The 23,408-nt window shown below is 42.8% G+C and overlaps 1 protein-coding gene across 1 annotated transcript in view; it reads left to right on the forward strand.

The window, feature by feature from the left end:
* Positions 1–1,025: 1,025 nt before the first annotated feature.
* Positions 1,026–23,408, forward strand: part of LOC306914758 (medium-chain acyl-CoA ligase ACSF2, mitochondrial-like) — a 39,454-nt gene continuing 17,071 nt past the window's right edge. Inside the window, exons 1-10 of the mRNA XM_079491947.1 lie at positions 1,026–1,830; positions 5,510–5,705; positions 15,320–15,448; positions 15,833–15,886; positions 16,139–16,257; positions 16,688–16,850; positions 18,858–18,953; positions 19,521–19,672; positions 22,196–22,287; positions 23,086–23,162. Of these exons, the coding sequence (XP_079348073.1) occupies positions 1,709–1,830; positions 5,510–5,705; positions 15,320–15,448; positions 15,833–15,886; positions 16,139–16,257; positions 16,688–16,850; positions 18,858–18,953; positions 19,521–19,672; positions 22,196–22,287; positions 23,086–23,162 (1,200 nt within the window). The 5' untranslated portion in view covers positions 1,026–1,708. The remainder of the gene's footprint in view (positions 1,831–5,509; positions 5,706–15,319; positions 15,449–15,832; positions 15,887–16,138; positions 16,258–16,687; positions 16,851–18,857; positions 18,954–19,520; positions 19,673–22,195; positions 22,288–23,085; positions 23,163–23,408) is intronic.

The raw sequence follows: 23,408 nt of genomic DNA on the forward strand, positions 1-23,408 counted from the left end.
AAACACTCATTGGCTAAAAACGGCCATATAGCCACTTGCCCAAATGTGCTGACATCATCACATTTGTGATGGACGTTTTTTATCCCAAGGAGTGTTTTCTGTGCAAAACCAAATGCTTGGAATTGGATTCAGCATCATGAAAACCCCCTAGTTTGACACGTCACATGCTACTTAAAGCATGATGACATTTAGATTTTTTTAGTGGTGCAACTACTACTGCCGTGCAACCACTCCTATAGATAGCTACTGTTTGTGTGTCCCTGGGTCTGTCCCTGCGAGTCTGTCCCTGGGTCTGTCCGAGCACGAAAATAGCGTTATACAATGAATGGAAAATTACGTCATCTTGTCCCTAACACAAACATTTAATGCCATTAACAATAAAGAGAATTTAATGTTTGTTTTGACACCGTTTGTTTTATATAATCAACTTGAGTTACACTTTAATATATTAGCGCCCCTCACTTCACAGGGGTGTGATTTTTTTGTTCATATATACTAATAAGTCATTCGTTTGATTGTCAAGTGTTTGATTATAATAAATGACTTAATAATCACCGTGACACGGGTGTAATAGGAATGACAGGACACACCACTCTCCGTTGGTTGTTTTAGCAAAGTAGCTCTGACAAAACTCAGTCTAATCACTAATCAGCACAACTGCATTTCTAATGTGATTAATCCGTTCTCAAATCTTCTATTAACGGTTAGGTGTGCCGGCGTCATGCTCATTTCAGCACGGCTGGAGAGCCTATTTCAACCAAATGCTTGGTCAGAAGAACTACCTTTAGTAATATAAATATTTCATTCCACTTTTGTCTTTTTTCTCCTTTTTTGGGCGACTCCTCATTCTGAGTGCTACCAGAGGGGCTCAACTCAAGTAGCCTGGCTAATAAGCCAGACTAATATCACACACTAGGGTAGTGGTTGGTTGGGATTGGGAACCTCTGGGCTCTGCTCTGGCCCTAGCGGACTAACTACAACTCCCATGATGCAACAGAATACAGAACACGTCACAGCAACGAGCTGCATTTTGTGCACAGTCAGTGTATCGTCTTTTACAGCAGTTAACACAGTAAGAAGTGTTCATGCAACCATGTAGGACTCTATTACACAGAAGAATTAGTGTTCGCGTACCTGTCTCTCAGATCTTTCATAAGAAAGTGTATTAATATTGTCACCAATGCATAGCCAAGCCAACCCACGAATCAAAGAAATACAAGAACCCCAAATCTGTTTACCTCTACGACCAAACTCCAATGGAGCGTAATTGCTACGTTCCAATCTCCCGCAGCCTAGGGGTAGGCTGTTTGGTCAGGAGACTCTGGCCCAAACCACCTCATTAATATAGGGGTGCCTGGTTTGTAGTGTTTTACAATATTACCATTATTATAATTTATACAGGCTCTAATATTAAGTTAAATTAATTGTAGTTCCAAACGTTCATTTTGGGATTTCCCTTCGGTTCATCTGTGTGGAAAGCCTGGTGACGCGAGGTTAGTTCATCTGAGGAATGGATTCGAGTTCAAGTGAGGCGTAGCGTCGCCACCTACAGGAAACTGCTCTGTACTGAAAAGTGAGCCCAAGAACTCATTTAAGAACACTTAAAAGCCGCCTCCTCCTCCCTCGGTTCTTAAATTCTGCACTTCTGCTACAACTTGCATTCCCAGACGCTCGCGGTTGCAGTGGCCACTCGACTAAAATAAAAACAATGATTTCGAGAATTGCATTTCGCTCGCAATCTCTGCGAACAAATAGTATTTTTTCCAGGAGAGCGCAAGCTCTGCTGCACCGACCATTGAAACGTCCAGGTTTACTTACCCAAGGAAGTTGGTGAGTTGCATGATCGATTATTGTTGTTTAACTTTTTGCTGTAGCCTATCATATATCAGTTGTCCACTGATTCATTCATGATATTCAGAACAGATAATGTAGTGGCGAGGAAAGGAAGCCAAATAATTAACTAAGGCATTTAAAACCCACACTGTACTTTCGGTTATCTTTACAATTTGTTTACAAGCAAATACATATTCTGATGTTTTCCATTGTAGCCTATAACAACCAGGACGCATTAAATTACAAAATGCAAGACGCCACATGACAACTTACATTCACATCATCAAATGACGCATACTAGACATGACATTTGATTTGTTATGTTTGACCTAGATATTAGATAATATGTAATGTCTGACCTAAACCAATACTCATTAATTAGGCTACTCTCATTATAACGGCAGTTACACGGGCACGTATACAGCCCAAATGCAAAGAGAGTGGAAAAACATCTAGCAGCTATACATACTTCATGGCATAGTAAAACAATTAAACCTCTGTCCATTTGTTGTGACCTCCTTTCGCCGACATTGATGGCCATTGTTTGAATAATTCCAATCCCGGTGGCTTGCGCAGCGCTGTTTGATCAAAAGTGGAAACATGGTTTTACTTTTATTTTATGTCCTGTTTTATTGAACTGTATAGGTTCAGCTACTCACGAGTCACTATCATAGGAATGCACAACTGGTTGTGGAAAGGTGCGCTCAGAAGAGCACATCTCCGCCAGGAGGAGGAGGCATGCCTAACTCCCAGCATCTTTCTCTGTGTGGGCCATCAGCCATGTGTTGACAATGTTCTGGCATGGGGCAATGGAGGGAATGTGACGTGGAAATCCTTGTTGCTAATAATGTATGGGCCTAGTCCAATATATTCTAGCTGAAATTGAAACCACACCAAAGTGTCATGTTGGGACAAAACAGTTTTTAAGGTAGACCACACCAATGCAACTCAATGAGTTGGCTATACCGTTTGCTTTATTTTATAGCCTTTTTTTTGTCTGAGGACTCTTCGTCTTCTCCTTATTATTATTATTATTCAAAACAATTGGATTCAGTTCTAAAAGAAGCTGACAAAACGGATTGTGTTGTTGTAGGATCCCTTTTTTGCAGGTGGGGGGTACGTTGCGAGCCAATGCCAGTATTATTTTTGTCTCAGGGGCTGAAAAGTTTGGGAATGTGTGGCAGGTTAAAACTAACTCATGGCAGGTTAAAACTAACCCGTGGCTTCCTGTGAGGTTAGGTTCTGGGTAGGGTGACGCTGCCGCACTAATGCCTGTTAGTATGTCGGACCAAATACATGCACCCCCAGGAAAGCACAGTCTAAGCTCTGCTTCTCAGTTCTGAAGATTTTAGCTCAACAAACTGATCAATACTCAGGGCGCCTCAATACTGAGGGCGATAATTGACGCATCCGCCTGGGTGACGGCAGACTGCTGGGGGGTCAGATAAACATAATGGAATGAATGTACTAATGATGTACTGGCCATATATGGAGTGTGTCTTGAGTGTACAGGGTAGGGGTGGGCGATATGGACAAAAGTATTATCACGATATTTGTTCAAGCCTTATCACGATACACAATATTCTTTCGTGCGTTTTTTATGGTTATTTTTCAAGTTACTTAACAGTACAAGGTAACACAAATTAAAGAAATACCATTTAGACTGTCTTCAAGCTGGTTTTATTCTGCAACAGGAATTTTGATAAGGCTCAGTGTTCAAGTACTGTAGGTACAGTAGGCCTAGCCTACAAAAACAGTTAACATTGGTTTATTTTGTAAACACAACCAAGTAAAGTGCACTCTTTAAAACAAAAAGAATACAAAAAATATATAGGCACAGTTTCACAGTAAAACAATTCTGTTTAGGTAGCACAGCAGCACTACTAGCAGTAATGTAACATTGTTAAGGAGTAAAATAAACATACATCAATGAGGACAAGTCAGTGCCAAACTGTAGACATTTAGCATAACAGTGTCTGAACAGTTTCAAAAGGGAAAAAATAAAATGAGCCAACTAAACTACAGAACCAACGAAGACAATGAACCAACAACCAAATGCAATACTGTCTGAATTCTGACTAGAGTTTTTTTTTTTGTTACTTTTCTTTTTGTATGACATAACAGTCACAGATTTCCTACCAGGAAAATCAGTTGGTCAACCTTCTCTGGCTTGAGAGTTGAAAAGTCAGTGCCAAACTTGAAGTGCAATCAAATACTAATCTGTTTCAAAAGGGAAAAACAAACAACCCAACTACAGAACCAACAGACAATGAATGAATGAACCAAGTGTAATACTGTCTGAATCCTGACTAGACCGATTTTCACATTCTCTTGTTTGTTTGTTTTCTTTTCACTTTATTTTGGAATGACATAACGCAGTCACAGATTTCTTGCCAGGAAGATCAGTTGGTCAACTTTCTCTGGCTTGAGAGTTGCTCACGAGGCATGACCCTATATGGAGGCATGGGTGGGTGACAGACAGACGGACGGACGGGAGATTCAGGTTCAAATATGGAGTGTGTTGTCTAACCTCAAAGTATAAATCATGGCATCGGGTGCATCAGCTCCATATGGACACAAAGGGGGGCATATACTGATGACATCAGGGATCTTCATATATGGGCATAAAAGAGACTGGCAGATCTGAGAAACTTCACAAGGCATACATTCTCATGATTCTCTTGTTTCTTCTGGAGATTGTATGAATCAGCTTCTCTGATTGGCCAACCCAAACTGTTCGGCTTCATGGACTGGTTTGCGCGGTTAGGCCAGTATCTGCAAGTCCCTGATTGGCTTATCTGATTGGCCGGGCTTCGCTCAACATTTGTGCCGCATAGCAATGTAAATGGAATGACTTGATCAAGCCATTAGGCTGGTGCCTACTTGGGGGCATAATAATAGTAGTAATTTATCCTTTATTAATTACCCCAGGTAGATTCTGTTATCATTCAGTTCAGAGTGAAAACAGGGCCTGCACACACAGGGACAATAGACAGGCAAATATGGAACAGTAGCGCGTAATGGCACCCAGGACTTGTTTCAGGGTTCCGTGCTTTGCTCAAGGGCATCTCAGTAGTGGAGGTTAACTGGCACCGCTCCTGCTACCAGTCCTTGACCTGAACCACCAACCCTTCGGTTCCATAGCAAAGTCCATACAGACTGAGCTACTGCTGCCCTATTAGTGCTCTAATTATAAGGAAAAATCACACCCGTATGAAGTGAGGGTCGCTCTTATCATTGTACATCATCATACATCATATCATTCCGGTCAATCAGAATTTGCGTCCTCACCTTCGTCTTCAATGTTTGTGTTTACACACTCAAAATTGTCCATTCATTGTCAATGGCATTTAATGTTTGTGTTAGGACAAAGTTTGTTTGCACACACACTAAGGTGCAATGGTTGCACTTGGAACTCTCACATTGCTTAAACTAGTGCACAAATGCATGTCACTGTAAGACTAGTCTCTCGAGACCAATCTGAGAACCCATCGGCAAAACTTGAATTTAATCTCAAGAGACTACTCGAGACAGACTGTTGACTCCATAAAAGGAAAAGAGGTAGCTGTTTTTCCTTTGTTTTGCCGATGGGTTCTAATACCAACAGCATTGCTTCCAGGTTTTACTTGGATTTCATTGCTAATGACCTCTCTCCCATCTCCCTGGTTCCTTTCAGTGCCATTCATGTGGACAGTCCACCCGTCATACCAACTCTGACCACCAGCTACGCCCATGGCACGTCCTCCAAGTCTTTGCTTCACAGCACAATAGGAGAGATGCTGCAGTCCACTGTTGAGCGTATTCCTGACAGAGAAGCCATGGCTTTTCCACAGGATGGAGTCAGAAAAACCTTCTCACAGTTTCAGCAGGACGTGAGTGGCACAGCTTACGATTTTTAAAAGAGAAAAAGACAGTTTGCACACTGTTGTTCCCTTAAGTGCAATTTATTAATCCCTCCAATCATAGCATTTATTGATTGATTGAATACTTTATTAACAGTTTGCATGGACAAGCACAGGGAAGTACAGTACACTACAAGGTCTGCAAAAAGAATTTATCCAAGAAAGGCTTGTTTCCATTGGGGTCATTTTGTACTCAAGATCGGCCACTTGACTTCGAGCCCAAGCCCAAGCTCGGTTTGAAGAAGTGCATGGGCTCAAAACGTCACTGCTATTAGATGTATTAATAAATTGCACTTAAGGGAGGTAAAGAATGCAGACCGTCTATTTATATTTTATGATTGTCTTCCTTTGGTCCAGCACTTGCCTTAAATGGTTGAGTGTAGATTGTTCCAATGACAATCCCCAACGTTTTTATATTCATTTTATGTCTCCATGTATTCACTTAAGAGTAAGACGTACTGTATTATTGTAATGTGAAAGGTCACAGAAATAATTGAGTGTTGAGTGAAGGCTCATAAGGAAGGAGACACTAGTGTGCAAGAGTGGGAGTGAACAGGTTTTGTCATAGATAGTTGTAGTGTACTATTTCTAGTTTTACTCCCAGTGTTAATGTTACACAGCTCTGTATGTTATAATTTTTTACCAGCTGCTGTGTAAGCACAGCTGGTTACCAGCTGCTGTGTAAGCACAGCTGGTCAATGTTCTCTCTGCGGTGCTTTCATGCCCACTTGCTGTAGTTGAGACTCGGGTTTAATATTTTTCCCGAATTTGGCTCATTTAAAATCCCGGGAATTTGCCGACCTTTTCCCGGGCTACCCGGGAATTGGCTGTCGAAAAAAAAGAAAAGCAAAGAAAAAGAGTGCCCACTAAAATGCATTTACAGTATATGTAGATACTTCATATTTTCAATAGAATAGTGATATCTTATTGTTTAAAACGTTTTATTTGAACGTAATATGAACATCTTAATGTACAGTATATAGGCCTACGCTATTCAGAAAAAAGTTTGCACACAGAACACGTTTTTCGGGACGAATATCGGAGCGAATGTCGCAGCAAAACGAGGTGATCACTGTTGTTTAGTACTTCTCATTATGAAAGCACTACCCCAAAGAGGGGGAGATCCTAACACTAGATGGAACTAGTCATTTGTAGGAATGCGAAAGTTTAAATTAAAACACAACACAGTGTTTCAGCTTGTCTGAGGCATCTGAGGCATGAAGATTGAATGCTCCTTCAATCTTATGAACGGGGAGATATTGAACAACTTCGTGATGTATTGTCTGACCAAGTAAGAAGAGATACCAATATAATATTGGCAATATTGCATATACCTCACACAAAAGATATCTACACAGATGCTTTGTTTTTAAGCAATATTTCAGTGGTTCTTTTCATATCAGGGTCCATTCACCGTGATCACCTCGTTTTGTACTTTATGAAAAGTCCGATTGGGTGTGAAAATAGGCAGCAGGGCCAGGGCACGCAACACACTGATTATATTGTATCAAGGTCGCTCGTTGAGAGAGAGGGAGAGACTGTGCTTCTTCTTACCGCCCGGTACATTGTGTCAGAGCTCAGGCTGACACAATGTACGCCAGATGACGCGTCTCATCTGGTCTCTAGGCTACATCGCATGATGTTATCTGGCAATATCTTCACGGCACCATCGTGTTAATATTTAAAGGAGCATTCAGTGAATTGGGTGATTTGGAAAAAACCCCGGTCCGCCCCAGTAACAAGATGTGCACATGCACACACTACATCTCCACCAGGTCAGGTTGTGGCCTCCTGGTGGCGCTATAATGGCCAATGTGAAAAGGGTGCCATTTCTTCTTACGCCTTCGATGGCAATTGGGATGATTTGAGGCATTTTGTTCCAAAGATGGGGTTGCAAAAATCCACCTGTTGGTGGCGCTATAACAGGCCAATGTGAAAATGGTGGGATATATTCCTCAGCCTAGTAGGAAAGTCTGTGAAAGATTCCACGTAAATTGCACGCTGCGTTCATGATTTGAGGCTTTTTGTTCAAAAGGGCCAATCCTGCAAACTTTGAAAGCCAATGTTGCCAATTAGGATGAAATATCGGACAGATCCGTCTTGAACACTTGATGACTATAGAGATAGTGTGTAACAATTTGCGGGATTTTTGGACAGAATCTGGAGGAGTAATATCAAAGAATGTGTTTTTCAAAAGTCGGCCTCCTGGTGGCGTTATAACAGACCGTTCTGGAAAGTTTGGGGCAGAGGTTCATCGTTGGCATCCAGGGAGTGTGTGCAAAATTTGGCATCGACCGGGTTAACGGTGCCGGAAATTAGCTGGTAACAGACGGATGTACGGACTCTCACATACATGGACGGACACACGGACGGAGTGCAAAACATACTCTCTCCCCATGTCTTCGGCCTGGTGGAGACAATAAGGGTCAATTTGGTCATCTCTCCACCATGTAGCATTATGAATAGTTATACTTTTAGTTTAACATTGTATGCTGTTGTGTGTAAAATGTGCAAAAGCCATTTTCTATGAGAGGTTACACATTTTTGGCTGATGATGGCTAATACTTCCATCAAGACATTAGCAGCATGTGAGACATTGTTGGGTATCCTATCCACACATTTCATTGAGGCCAGGCCGAAGGCATGGGGAGAGAGTATGTTTTGCACTCCGTCCGTGTGTCCGTCCTTCCTTCCGTCCGTCTGTGTACAGCTAATCTCCGGCACCCTTAACCCGGTCGATGCCAAACTTTGCACACACACTCCCTGGATGCCAACGATGAACCTCTTCCCCACATTTTCCAGAACGGCCTGTTATAGCGCCACCATGAGGCAGCTTTTCACATGTTTTACCTAAAACTGCACCGATCTGTGTGAAACGTTGCATGCACACTCCCTAGAGGCCAAGGACAAATCTTTGACCTGCATTTTCCGCATCTGCCTTTTATAGCGCCACCAGGAGGCCGACTTTTGTAAAACACATTTTTTGACATTACTCCTCCAGATTCTGTCCAAAAATCTCACAAATCGTTACACAGTATCTCTATGGTCATGTGCTCAAGTCGGATCTGTCCGATATTTCATATTCCATCCTAATTGGCTATAATTGGCTTTCACAGTTTGCAAGATTGCCCCGTTTTGTACAAAAGCCTCAAATCATGAACGCAGCATGCAATTTACGTGAAATCTTTCACACATTTTCTTACTAGGCTGAGGAACCCTTTTCACATTGGCCTGTTATAGCGCCACCAACAGGTTGATTTTTGCAAAACACATTTTTGGAACAAAATGCCTCAAATCATCCAATTGCCATTAAACCCTTTTCACATTGGCCTATTATAGTGCCACCAGGCACTCTGCATTTCCTCAACAAAATGAAGAAAATTGTTGCAAAAAACTAACAGAACAAAAAAACCTGTTTATATTACTCCTAAACATTTTGCCAAACATCTCACACAGTCCTATCCTCCTGGTGGAGACCTGTGCCCAGAAGGGCACTTTTTCTAGTTTTACAATGTCTTATAGTCATTTATACTCTCATATGTGGTGGCTGGTGGGTAAATTATAAGGTGAGCTGTCCACGTCTCTTGGATGAGCTGTCCTTACCAACTCACCCCACGGGTGAGCTGTCCACGTCTCTTGGATGAGCTGTCCTTACCAACTCACCCCACGGGTGAGCTGACCTTACCAACTCACCCCACGGGTGAGCTGACCAGCGAGCTGACCTTACCAACTCACCCCACGGGTGAGCTGACCAGCGAGCTGTCCTTACCAACTCACCCCACGGGTAAGCTGTCCTTACCAACTCACCCCACGGGTGAGCTGACCTTACCAACTCACCCCACGGGTGAGCTGTCCTTACCAACTCACCCCACGGGTGAGCTGACCAGCGAGCTGACCTTACCAACTCACCCCACGGGTGAGCTGACCTTACCAACTCACCCCACGGGTGAGCTGACCTTACCAACTCACCCCACGGGTGAGCTGACCTTACCAACTCACCCCACGGGTGAGCTGTCCTTACCAACTCACCCCACGGGTGAGCTGACCAGCGAGCTGACCTTACCAACTCACCCCACGGGTGAGCTGACCAGCGAGCTGTCCACAGATCCAGTGACATGTCTTCACTTCCTCAAATTACGGGATGAGTTCTCTCCACTTTTCGCCGCGGCGAGTTGGTAAAGTCTTCAGTCTCCAGTCTTCTAAACAACAGCCAAGATACAGAAGTGAAATAGAAAATAAAGTTTCGCCAGCACTATAAAATACAGCTCCCATTCCCACGAAATGAACAACATGTTTGTTAGGTTGCAGCTTTAGAAATGTAAACTATTGCTGAGATATTGCCTGTATCCCCTTCTCTTTGCAATATTTAGTAGTTTATTCATTATGAATTTAGCCCCACCACCACCTTCTCCACATGTATAATGATTCCCCCTTGTTTTAAACAACTGTGTCCACCACCTTCTACACATGTACGTATAATGATTTCCCCATGTGTTAAACAACCGTGTCCAGCCAGGCCTCGAGGGAGCATTCCAATCCTGCACCCCTATCCCACCTAACCAACAGCCCCTGACTTCACATGTTACACTCATTCATTTAGCAAATTGTTTACTGACCATTTACATTGTCATTTGAAAAATAAATAAATAAAAAATAATATTAAAGTTTGCTCAATAATTTGAATACATTTAATAATTCAACTGACAAAGACATTGTCACTCCTTCCTTCGGGCTTATCAATATAATGGACGGACAGTGGAGGTGGACAATGATGATTGTATAGTCTTTTTCCTTTCTGGCACATACTGGAAACTAGGTTAAAAGTGAATGTGTGTCATGTGATGTCATGTCATGATTACCCCGGTGTGGCAGCAGCCAGTTTAAAGTGCATCAGATAAAACCTTCACGAGATACAGTGATCCCTGAGGGTAAATTACTTCTCTATTATGTCACCCATCCTATGTAGTGCAGTGCGCTGCTCCAAGTGAGTGCACAGGAACCAGTTGGGGATTCAGTGTCTTGCTCAATGACACCTTTGACAACAGGCTCTGAATGATAACAGGTGCCTATGGTCAGAACTGAGGTGGACAAGATGTGCCCATGGTCATGGAATGAGTTGCAAAGCTCAACCTTGAGCACATTATCTCCTTGCCGGACTTTAAAAGGCAGATAAACTATGTTGTCTATGACCTGGTCTCAGCACCATATATAAAGTACACACACACACACACACACACACACACACGCGCGCACAGCACAGCACGTAAATTTAAACGTTATAATTTTAGTTTGTGTATCTATTACTGTTTCAGTGGTAAATAAGGACAGACTCAGTATGGGCGTTTAGTGTTTATTGTGGCCCGTGCCATCCATTCCATTCACAAGTTCATTGTCAAGTGCAAGGATACATCCGGTTATATACTGTAGTCGATGGCCTATCGCATCGATCTAGCCCAGTAACATCTTCCTTCACAAATAAAGCATTTTCGATATACTTCGAACACTCTCGCCGTTGGCAGTTTATAGAGGACATCCTCCAGAGTAGGCATGATATAATGAGAGCGTTTCAAGGCTTTGTTCAGGTATTTAGGGTCCAAACAGATCCTCAGCTTGTCCGGCTTTTTAATAATGACCATGTTACTTATCCAATCTGTCGGCTCTGTAACATCTGCCATGTGGCCGTCGGCCTGATACTCGTCCAGCTGAGCTTTGACCTCCGCTTTAATAGCAATGGGGACGTTGCGAGGTGCACACTGGACTGGGGCAACCTCAGGGTCCAACTCGAAATGAACCACACCTGGCACAGCATCTACTGGTGCATTAAACACGTCCTCATATTTGTTGATCAATATCTCTCTGGTTAGAGCTCCACACTGTGTGTGTTCCACGTGGCGTATGTCTTCAGGTATGGTGAAATGCCCTAGACGTTCAGAGGTTTCTCCTGACAGGAGCGGATGACGATTCGTTTTCACTATCTCAAATGACATTTAACACATTCAGTGTCAAATAGTCCCATGGAGCACAATGAATCACCCGAATATGGACTCAGCTTTGCATTGCTGGAGCATAGTTGTGCTTTTGGTGCCAGCCTCATTTTGTTTTTATAGCTCATCACATCACATGTGGCACCAGAGTCCAACTGACACCTCTGTGTCTTGCCATGCATGCGTAATGTAACAAACCATTTTTTCTTCCTATTTTTTTCTGGCCCATTTGTCTTCTACGTGCACGTGTAAATGTCTTCAATGCTGTGACACTCTGAATCCTCAGCTGAGTTATCCACACAATGCAGCTTTTTTTCATTGTATCTCTTTTTCCTACAAACTTTAGCAAAGTGATTATTTGTGCCACATGACTTGCATTGTTTTCCATAGGCTGGACAGTGTTCTCTGCCTCTTGCATGTGCGTTGCCACAATATCTGCACATATTTTCCGTATCTGTGGTTTTAGATGGATTGCTCTGCTTCCATTTGTTTGGTCTGAACAGCTGGCTGTCAACAGCATGCACAACATCCGCTGACAGTGACACGCTCGCTGCTGTCATATCCATCATTCTCGCACGGATGTCGGCTTGTTCATCTGCACGGCACATTTCTATGGCAGAGATTAGGGTTAGTTCTCTCTCCCTTAACAATCTGCGCCTAGTGCCCTCCTTTGCAACTCCAAGTACGATCTTGTCACGAATCAATTCATCTCTCAGCTCCCCATAGTCACATGTCGCTGCTTTCTCTCTGAGTCTGGTAACAAAATTGTCTATAGACTCCCCGTCCTCTTGTTTACACATCCCGAAGACGTACCTTTCGTAGATCACGTTTTTTGCTGGTTTAAAGTATTTCTCCAGGGCATTCATAATTGATGCGGAATCCTCTTGCTCCCTCTCGGTGAGATTCAGATTATGCCGATAGATGTGACGACATTCACCACCCATGATACTTCTCAGCGTTGCGGCTTGAACGTTCTTTGGCCTGTCGTATAGACCCGTAACCAGAGCGTAGTCCTCCTATTCTGCTCGGAATATATCCCAATTGTTGCTCCACTCTCCGTTGAAGCTCATCGGAGCCGGTGGTGGGAAGTTAGCCATGCTTTGTAGCGAGTGTTGTGTATACGAGGCAGCCGCCTCCGTTTCAGTATCTATTTTCGCCTTTGACATGATACTAAACAAAAAAAAAAAAACTCTAATTCCACTTCTGTCACCATGTTTCAGTGGTAAATAAGGACAGACTCAGTATGGGCGTTTGGTGTTTATTGTGGCCCGTGCCATCCATTCCATTCACAAGTTCATTGTCAAGTGCAAGGATACATCCGGTTATATACTGTAGTCGATGGCCTATCGCATCGATCTAGCCCAGTAACAATTAATTGTTGTTTCTTTGGCCCTGTTTTGGCTAGGTATCAATCTCACTCTGAGTTCCTGGTTAGATTAAGATCCATTTTCTTCATCAGAGCAGGAACACTGTCCTTAAGGCTGCAATCCATACGTTTTATGTTCTATCCAAGATTCGAACCCGGCTCTCCTGCATGGGAGGAGATATTGCACAGGGTCCACATATTGCGCTTATGAGCTTAAGGCCGTGTTTCTTATCAACCAGTACGGTGTCCTATCTGACACCAGGCTCTACATTTCTCAATGGAATAGTAAGGCGACAACCTCCAACCACTGCAGAGTTGCAACTAGTTTTATATTTCATTGATTGATTACTTTATTATTCTTTTCCTAGAATTGGACGGGATGATTTAGACCAAGAGTTATTAACGTTTTAAGATTTTTGGTCTCGTCGGCAAAACAGGGGGGAACATTTTCGATGACGTCCGACTGTTACGCAACATCGAGTGTTGCGCAACAGGCGCTCCTAGGCTGTGGAGCGATGCGATCGGCTTTGATATCAATAACCTCCGTCTTTTTGATAAAACTTCGTCCTGGGCGCTGGGTGTTACTAATTGAAAGGACGGTGAACTTCCTCCTGGGCGATCGGGTTGTTAACTGTACAGGTAGTACAGTCAAAGGTTATGCTGAAAAGGGCACATGGCCTTGTTTCCATTGTGGTCATTTGTACGCAATTCATCAGTAATGCATATAATACAAAACATACTACAAAAGAAAACAATGTAATAAAGCTGTAATAAAGTAGAAGCATAAATATTTACAGAGAAAGCAGGGGAGGGGGCAGAGGTCAGGGGATACTCTACCATTCACAGATAGGTTAAAATAATGGTTTATTGTCTCCACCAGGCCGAAGGCATGGGGAGAGAGTATGTTTTGCACTCCGTCCGTGTGTCCGTCCGTCCGTCCTTCCTTCCGTCCGTCTGTGTACAGCTAATCTCCGGCACCGTTAACCCGGTCGATGCCAAACTTTGCACACACACTCCCTGGATGCCAACGATGAACCTCTGCCCCACATTTTCCAGAACGGCCTGTTATAGCGCCACCATGAGGCAGCTTTTCACATTTTTTACCTAAAACTGCACAGATCTGCGTGAAACGTTGCATGCACACTCCCTAGAGGCCAAGGACAAACCTTTGACCTGCATTTTCCGCATCTGCCTTTTATAGCGCCACCAGGAGGCCGACTTTTGTAAAACACATTTTTTGTTATTACTCCTCCAGATTCTGTCCAAAAATCTCACAAATCGTTACACAGTATCTCTATGGTCATGTGCTCAAGTCGGATCTGTCTGATATTTCATATTCCATCCTAATTGGCTATAATTGGCTTTCACAGTTTGCAAGATTGCCCCGTTTTGAACAATAGCCTCAAATCATGAACGCAGCATGCAATTTACGTGAAATCTTTCACACATTTTCTTACTAGGCTGAGGAATATATCCCACCCTTTTCACATTGGCCTGTTATAGCGCCACCAACAGGTTGATTTTTGCAAAACACATTTTTGGACAAAATGCCTCAAATCATCCAATTGCCATCAAAGGCGTATGAAGAAATGGCAATCGGTACACATGATCTCTGTAGTCATGTGATCAAGACGAGTCTGTTGGATTTCTCAGATTGTACACTGATTGGCTAAGATTGCCTTCCAAAGTTTTCAGGAGTGGCCCGTTTTGTACAAAATGCTGCACATGTCTTGCTCATCCAGAATTCTATCCTCAGAGATGCTATGAGTGATCTGGCTCTGCATTTCCTCAACAAAATGAAGCAAATTGTTGCAAAAACAAATACAAAAAAACATCCTCCTAAACATTTTGCCAAACATCACACACACTCCTATCCTCCTGGTGGAGACCTGTGCCCGGAAGGGCACTTTTTCTAGTTTATTATTAGATTACTTGGATTGCAGCTTTGTTGTGTTTGTTTGATGTTTTGGTAACTCATTATGTAACCTGTGAATGACATGGAGACTGTAACTTCATAATACAGTTGTTAAAAGAGTGATATTATAAATCGGTCGACCTTGTTGAGGTGTACATTCTTTGAACTTGTTTACAGATTCCAAAAGCAAACACTAAAAGTACATTGTGATGTAGAGCATTGTAATGCTGTAATAATCATCCTGTAACGTAACCATGTTAAATTAAGATGTGTTCATTTGTACACCCTTTAAATAAACACTGACGGATTTCCATGCTAGGTGGACCAGGCTGCTGCAGGCCTGTTGGGGCTCGGGCTGAAGAAAGGGGACAGATTAGGCATGTGGGGACCCAATAAATATGAATGGATCCTGTTCCAGTTTGCCACAGCCAAAGCTGGCATTATTCTGGTAAGTGCAGTTATTACATCATCTAGCACTGTAACCTTGAATCACATTTTAAATTGCTGGTGTCTTGTAGCATAATGGGCGTGCGTGTCTGGAATATTGCCCTTGTGCAAGAAATGAGGAAGAAATGAAGAGTGAAAGTCAGGGGAAAACGTGCCAGTATTTACTGTGTGTGTGTGTGTTCATAGAACTAGTAGAACTAGTACTGGGTGGGGTGATTCCAGGCCCCTCTGTGTGTAGGCTACAAAGTTAATTGTGTGCATACATACCGCATTATGTGCAATATAATATCTATGTAATATGTATTTGCGATATGGGGGCATGTAAGATACTACAGGCTTGACCACAAACCTCTTATTTCATTGCTTTACCACGTCCACTAAATAGGTTTCTGTGAATCCAGCTTACCAGTTGCAGGAGGTGGAGTTTGCATTGCGAAAGGTGAGTTGGTTTAGTGTGACCATAATGGTCAGACCAGTCTGACCATTATGTCATTTTTATTTAACCACTTTCAACCTGGTGTTCTTATTATGGGAAAAAATTCAAAAATAAAGAAAAACAAATTGACGCGATGTGAGCTTATAAATAATCATTTTTTTAATTAATTTATTTTAAGTAACATACAATGATTTTATTTCTTTATAAATAGCTATTGGTTTGTTGTACACATGGACTTTGTTCCTTTTTGTGCAGGTGGGATGTAACGCAATAGTGTGCCCAACACAATTTAAGACCCAGAAATACTGTGACATGCTGCGACAATTATGCCCAGAGATTGAGACTGCCAGCCCAGGAGCGATCAAGAGCGCTAGGTACAGTATAGTCCCAAGTGGTTTCTTTTTAGTTCACCATAATCATATTGTGGGCCTCACTTACCAACATTATACGTTAAAACTGTTTGAAAGGGGTGTCTGGTGGCCTAGCCGGTTACTGACTGTAATTATTCTTTATGCTTTTTAAGAGTCGTGAGGATCCGAGTTTGACTCTCTAAATGAAGCATAAAAGGCCAAAAGAAACGAATGTATCTTTCCAAAAGTTATTTTAACATTTGTATTATTCCAAGTTGACACAATTATCCTACATCGTACATACTGTACATACCGGCCACCATACAGTGGCAATTAAATAACACATCTGGCATAAAGGAGAGACTATTTTACAGAGCGATAGAACAAGTCTTGACAGCACATGACCAAGTTAGTACATCACTTGCACTGAACTTGTTTACACTGTTTCCTTTAGGCTGCCAGAGCTTCGAACTGTGATCGTCACCGATAGCAGACAGCCAGGAATGTACCACTTGGAGGATGTAATGCAGGCAGCAAGCAGCCAGTATGTGCAGCAGCTTCACCTTCTGCAGAAGAAGCTGTCCTTTGATGACCCCATAAACATTCAGTTTACTTCGGTAACGTTTAAGTTCCATGACCACCTGTTACCAAGTGGGATTGTATATAGGTTGTTTGTCAGTAAGAAAAACCCTTAAAATGACATACTGGACAGGAGGCAGACTTGCAGGTAAAAAAATAAAGTTTGAATGTGTTCCAGGCCTGGATAACATAGGTGAAAACTGAAGAAATAACCAACTCAAACAACATAACTTAACAGAGAGTTGCTGAACCATTTCCCCTTTATATAGACTACTGACCCGGGTGACCTGACCCCTGGCCAAGTAATCAGCAAATCACAGCACTCTAGCAATCCACCCAAGATGCTCCCCATAATGAAATCAATCAGCTCTTCAGGCAATCAAGACGGCTTCCCCAATAACTATTGGGGAAGCATAGATAAACACAAGCATTTTAGATTCATATGTCACAGCATAAATACCATAAATGTGTATTGTAGAACAAAAGTTTAAATGTAATGGAGTACCACACAATGGTCTCTATGCACACACGCTATTTTGGGAAGAACTTGGGTCCCTTCCCTACCTCCTTCATAGGTGTTACCGATGATACTCTGGCTCTGTTCCATTCTGGTCAAACGGAGACGGTGTGCTGCTATTGTGCATGTTGGCTCACTGGAAACACTTTGCCACACCAGTGGGTCTCAAAGTGTCCTTGAGTGGGTTCCAAATGGCACCATATATGGGCCTGTAACTGTGAGAGTGTACACATTTGTACACTCTCAGAGTCATGGGGGTCCTTGAAATGAAAAAGTTTGAACTGCACACTAAATGGAACAGAGCCTTAATTAGTATGATAGTACCTGTGAAGGAAGTAGGGAAGCGACCCGGAAGAAGGAAGAGTTCTATTCTGTCATGCATTGAGGCATTTGGCGTTGGCATCTACAGACGCTGTCACTCTCGATAAGGGTGTCTGATAACTGTGTGGTACAGGTTTTCCCTGTGGTACAAGTTGTGTCACATATCTCCTCATTGCTGTTGAAACCTTAAGAAACATTTTACATTGTTGCCTGCTGCACCTGGCATTATATCTGCTCTACATTCCCAACAGGGTTTATTTTATTCTGCTGTGTGCGTGCAACACTGAACCATGAAAGGCCCTGACACACTGACACCGCCACCTGTTAACATTAGAATAACGATCATATGTCTTTTTCTTTTGTCTGCCCACTCTTTCTTCTTTTTCTCCTTCTGAAATGTACACTCTGAAGCGATATTGCCCTTTGCCCCTGTTAAGTGTTGACCTGATGCCATATGTAGTCCTGAAGAAAGCACTATGTATGCATAGAAATGCTGTTATTGTACTGCTTTTTCCAAATAAAATAAATATTATTTAAAAAAAAAAGAATAACGATCATATACATATTCTCATTCTCCGCAATAATCATTTTAACCGCATTGCTCTGATCCAGGTGAAATAAGGAACGTACCAAAACGCACAAGTACACACACAAGCACGCATGCACACACACTGGGACTGTACCTCCGTCGTTCTATTCACTCTCTTCTCTTTCTCTCTTGCTCTCTGTTATTTCTGCAATCCCTTCCTTCTGACAATCAGCAAAGCGCTCTTGAACTTGAATTTGTAACAAGGTAGGCTGCTTTTGTATGTCATTCTCCTCATCTATATTTTTGCCGTGTAAATCAATGGTCAAACTTTACACACTGTCAAGTTTGAATTACCGGTAATCAATTCCTTGTTGAAATATACATCAAGTTTTGGTAGTCTGTGCCGTGCATCAACGTCCCAAGATAGATCAAATTCGTCTTTCAGAACAAAAGACGCATCGATTTTTGATATGTCCACTTGACACCTCCAGTGTGGCTAGAGCAGTTGTAATTGTAAACGATAATACGAGCGCCTCATGATTTCAGTCTGTCAGGGTCTTAATTGTTTATTGGGGTTCTCCAAGTACTGGCCGCCATGAAAAAATCCATTGCGAGGAATGTGAGCCAAATAATGTGGTTGTAAGAGCAAGGTTATTAAAACATAATTTCTGTCCCCAGGGCACTACCGGGGCCCCAAAAGGTGCCACACTGTCGCATCATAACATTGTCAACAATGCCTACTTTGTTGGCCTGCGAGTGGGCTATAACTGGAGGGTGAGTATAAATATACTGTCAAGATTACTCTGAACCTTTCTGTATTATTGGCAGCTATAAAAAATATCCTTAAGGTGGAGGTAGATTCTTTATTTTGACATCGAAGAATGGAACCAAGTGGTTCCATTTGTACGCTACGCTGAAGGTTACAGACCTCTTTATGGGTCCATTTAGTTCCAAACCAATCTGAGTAAAAAATAAAGGAAAAACAGCGCCGACAGACTGTTGACTGTTGTATTGAGAGACTAGTTCCAAACTACAATTTAGCTGGGGTGTCCTCCTAGGTGGCCGTGAACCCCACATTGAGATTGAATCACCTGCCTTTCCCTATCTAAATGTACCACACTACCCCAAAACACACTCTGAGATGGTGCATCTCAAGGGCTTTATAAATATACAGGTAGAAAAAAGGCACTGAGCTACATAGCATTTAGCCTCGGAAACCCAGACGTTTTTATTTCCACATAGCATTTGTTGGACTCATCAACTGATGTACTGTAGTACAGCTATAAGCATTACAATCCACTCTGTATGTCCCTCTTATGATACTGTCTGTTTCTCTTCCAGCCCCATACTCGTGCCTGTCTCCCTGTGCCCATGTACCACTGCTTTGGCTCTGTGGGAGGTGGTATGTGTATGGCCGTGCACGGGATCTCCCTGGTCTTCCCCTCGGCTGGCTACGATGGGCGGAGCAACCTGGCAGCTCTAGAGAGTGAAAAGTAATCAATCTATTTATTTTTAACCTCCTGAACCCAAGCTAAAATAAGTTATCTTTCCGTGTTGACACAGCTGTGATGATTCTCTGACCAATCTGTACTCGCAAGCTTTATACCATCTAGTCCTAGTACAGCATCAAAAGAGTGGGGCCAGATTTGTACCTCGCTCGGCTCTCAAAAGACCGGGTCCTTGTATATGGAAACGACTGCAAATGCAGGCAGTGCGGTACACGTCCTGGTATATGGAAACCCAACTGGAGTTGAGCAAAGGAGAGTTACAGTAAGTGTATGTTTGAAAAGACAGCGAAGGAAGGAGGTCAAATGACAGTACTGTGAGGAAAGGTGAGGAATCGCGTTCAGCAAATGACTCCTCATCTGTCTAGAAGGGGCTTCAATAAGTCGCCAAGTGAGAATGTAACTACAAGACCAAAACCTTCCATGCTATGGATGACATCAGACTGGCAAATTACCTCTATTAGTATATGGATATATGTTGATCCTTCCCCATCCATCCTTCCTCTTCAATGTCTCCCTTTTGACTGCTACCTGTCCATTTAAACTCTAGACATCAAACCCTGTACACTCAAGACATGCTCCATATATGGCCAGTGCACGGCTGCACGCGACCTCGCCCTTGCTTCTCGCCCCCAGGCGTTTTAACGTGTTTGTGTGGCTAATGTGTACCGTAACAATTGGCACTTGGTGATATTGAAAGAATATTTTTTAAACATTTCCAGATTTAGCTTTTTTTATGACCCCAACGTACCTGCTCTATGGTACTTGTATCATCATTTGAAAAACATCATCTAGACATAATGTCTAAATGCTATCTGGAGCATTGATTGATTGATTGAAAATTGTATTAACAGTTTGCAGAATTACAGTACATTTCAAGCACAAACTCAATACAAAGGCTGTTAACTGTGAGTGGACGACCCAATTAAGCATTACACTTGTTTACAACAGGGTCCACCATGTTCAATTCATCAAAACATTAAGAGACGTACAAATAGACACTTCTATATAGACAAAGAACAGTACAGGAATTCATCATAATGGAGGTAAAAAGGGAAAAGAAACATATACAGTGAGGGGAAAAGGGGGGGGCGGTGGGGGGCGATTCAGATTTTACGGGGGCCAGTTTCGAATTGCAGCCATCCATCCGTAGGTGCCCTTTGAGAGCGGTTTTGAAGGAGTCAAGGGATTTGCATGTCTTAATGACTGTTGGTAGGGCGTTCCACATTTTGGTGGCATAGGAGCGAAAATAATTTAGTCCCTTGTTTGTGCCGAATCTGGGTTGAACATGGTTCGTTGCACTCCCTCTGGTGTTGTGGGTGTGGACTTCGTTAACATTAAGGAAGTATCTACACAGGTACATGGGTATCTTGGTGGAGTATCGAATCTTGTGGACCAGACCCATTGCAAGATGCTGTACTCTGTCGCCGACCCTAAGCCATGCCAGTCTGTCAAAGTGGGCAGGGGTGAGGTGGGTGAGGTGGGTTAGGAGCCTGACCAGTTGGTTTTGGGAGGTCTGGAGCCTAGTTTTAAGGGCCTTTGAGGTGCTGTGGTACCAGGAGGTGCATGCATAGTCAAAGAAGCCTTGTACAAGGGCTCCTGTTAAGGTCTTCAAGGTGTTTTTGTCGACCAGTGAGGAGATCCTGTAAAGGAATCTTGTTCTTTGGTTGACTTTTTTTATTACGTTGGTGGCCATTTTATCACCGGAAAGATTAGCCTCCAGGATGGAACCTAGGTAGGTAATTTCATCTTTACGTGTGATAACATTGTCACCCACTCTAACCAAGAAGCCATTTGCCTTGCTGAGATTACTATTAGATCCAAAGAGAATGGATTCAGTTTTTCCCAGGTGTAAAGATAGTTTGTTATCAGCGAGCCAGGTGCAGATTCTACCGAGTTCAGAGCTGAGGGCATTTTCAACCTGCAGTTTGTCCCTGTCCGAGACCAGCAGTGCTGAGTCATCTGCGAACAGGAACAAGTTGCAGTCACAAGCTGAAGTCATGTCGTTTACATATATTAGGAACAGTAGAGCCCCTAGTATGCTTCCTTGTGGAACGCCACTGCTTACTGGGAGGGGGGGGACAGTGTTCCGTTCACTTCCACCATCTGTTCTCTCCCCTCCAGGTAGGATTGCATCCAGCTCACTGATATCGAAACCAATTGCTTTTAGCTTGTTATCAACGCCCCCGAAAGTATGCCAAACAAAAGTATGCCAAACAAAAACCAGCTTGACCTGTTAAAGCTGTTAAAAGGTTTCACCTAAAAGATATACATCTTTCAGGTGAAAGATGTACGGTATATCTTGTTTTGTTTCTTGATGTCAAAGTCATATGATTTGTCACACACGTTACCGCAGTGAAATTTGACCCATCTCTTGGATTATTTTCAGTTTCTACCACCAACATAGATAATGTACTCCCACACAGCATATCTGTGAGATTGAGAGTTAAATGAATAGCCTACTCTTACTGCAGATGGATTATGTTCATGTGTCCTCTCTTAACGTCACAGGTGCACCTTCCTCTATGGTACTCCTACCATGTTTGTCGACATGCTTAATCAGCCAGACCTCAAGAAGTTTGACTTGTCATCAGTATCTGCCGGTGAGTGTGACAGCTGTAAGCTGCTTTCTTTCTCCGATACCTCTTGAGATCATGCCCGTAAAGCTTGCGAAAATCCACTAAGCCGGCCTCCTGGTGGTCCCCAAAACTAGGCTCCGAACCTGGAACGACAGGGCTTTCCCTGTGGCTGCCCCTTCCCTCTGGAATGCACTCTCCAAACCCCACAAACCCGCCCTGAAAGTTAACTCGGAAAGGGAATTGACCTATAGCAAAACCCCTCCCCAAACTGCTATGGTCAAATCACAGCTAAGCATAACATGGGTTAGACAAACCTCTCCATCAATAGTTGTCCTATATGATAAAACAAATGTTTTAAAAAAGAAATGTCACGCACATATTTTTCGAGTGCATATGGCAGGCCTTGTTGACGGATTTGGAAGAGATTTTGAAGGTCTGGTTCCAAAAATGAACCAGTATTGTGGGAGTGTCTAAGTGGGAGAGGCCGGGGCTTAGCTATAGGTGAATTCTGATCTTATTTGCTTATCGGAGTCGTTTTTTCCCCCCTTGCCACACACACACACACACACACACACACACACACACACACACACACACACACACACACACACACACACACACACAAAGCAACTTTGAGTACTTAGAAAACCACTATATAAATTCCAGGCAGGTATTATTATTATTATTATTCAAGTAGTTCCAGTTTTCAAATGAAAATCTGTTATCTTCTATGACACCACCATGGTGGTACAACACATTATCTGGCTTCTCTGAATGTGAAAATAATTCCATTGTTCTGCTCATTGTTTGTGTGATGTATAGCTATCATGGCCGGTGCCCCCTGCCCTCCTGAAGTCGTGGGGAAAGTAATCACTTCCATGGGCATCCCAGGCATCACAGTGAGTAAGACACTCACTTTGGAAAATGTTGACAGTAGCTTGCAGTTGTCAGTAATGCAATGAAGCCGTTTGTACAGCAGAGGGAGACATACACTTAGAGGATTAAACCCAAAAGTCAATCTTTATATGAACCAAACAACGCTCAGTTTTGTAGAGATTTATTGGATATGAGCAATTATCACTTCCATCCAAAAGTCAGAGAAATGTTCAATATACATGATATACTTATGTGTGCGAGTCAACACT

This window comes from Electrona antarctica, assembly GCF_951216825.1.
Source record: "Electrona antarctica genome assembly, chromosome: 22".
Classification (NCBI taxonomy): Eukaryota; Metazoa; Chordata; class Actinopteri; order Myctophiformes; family Myctophidae; genus Electrona; species Electrona antarctica.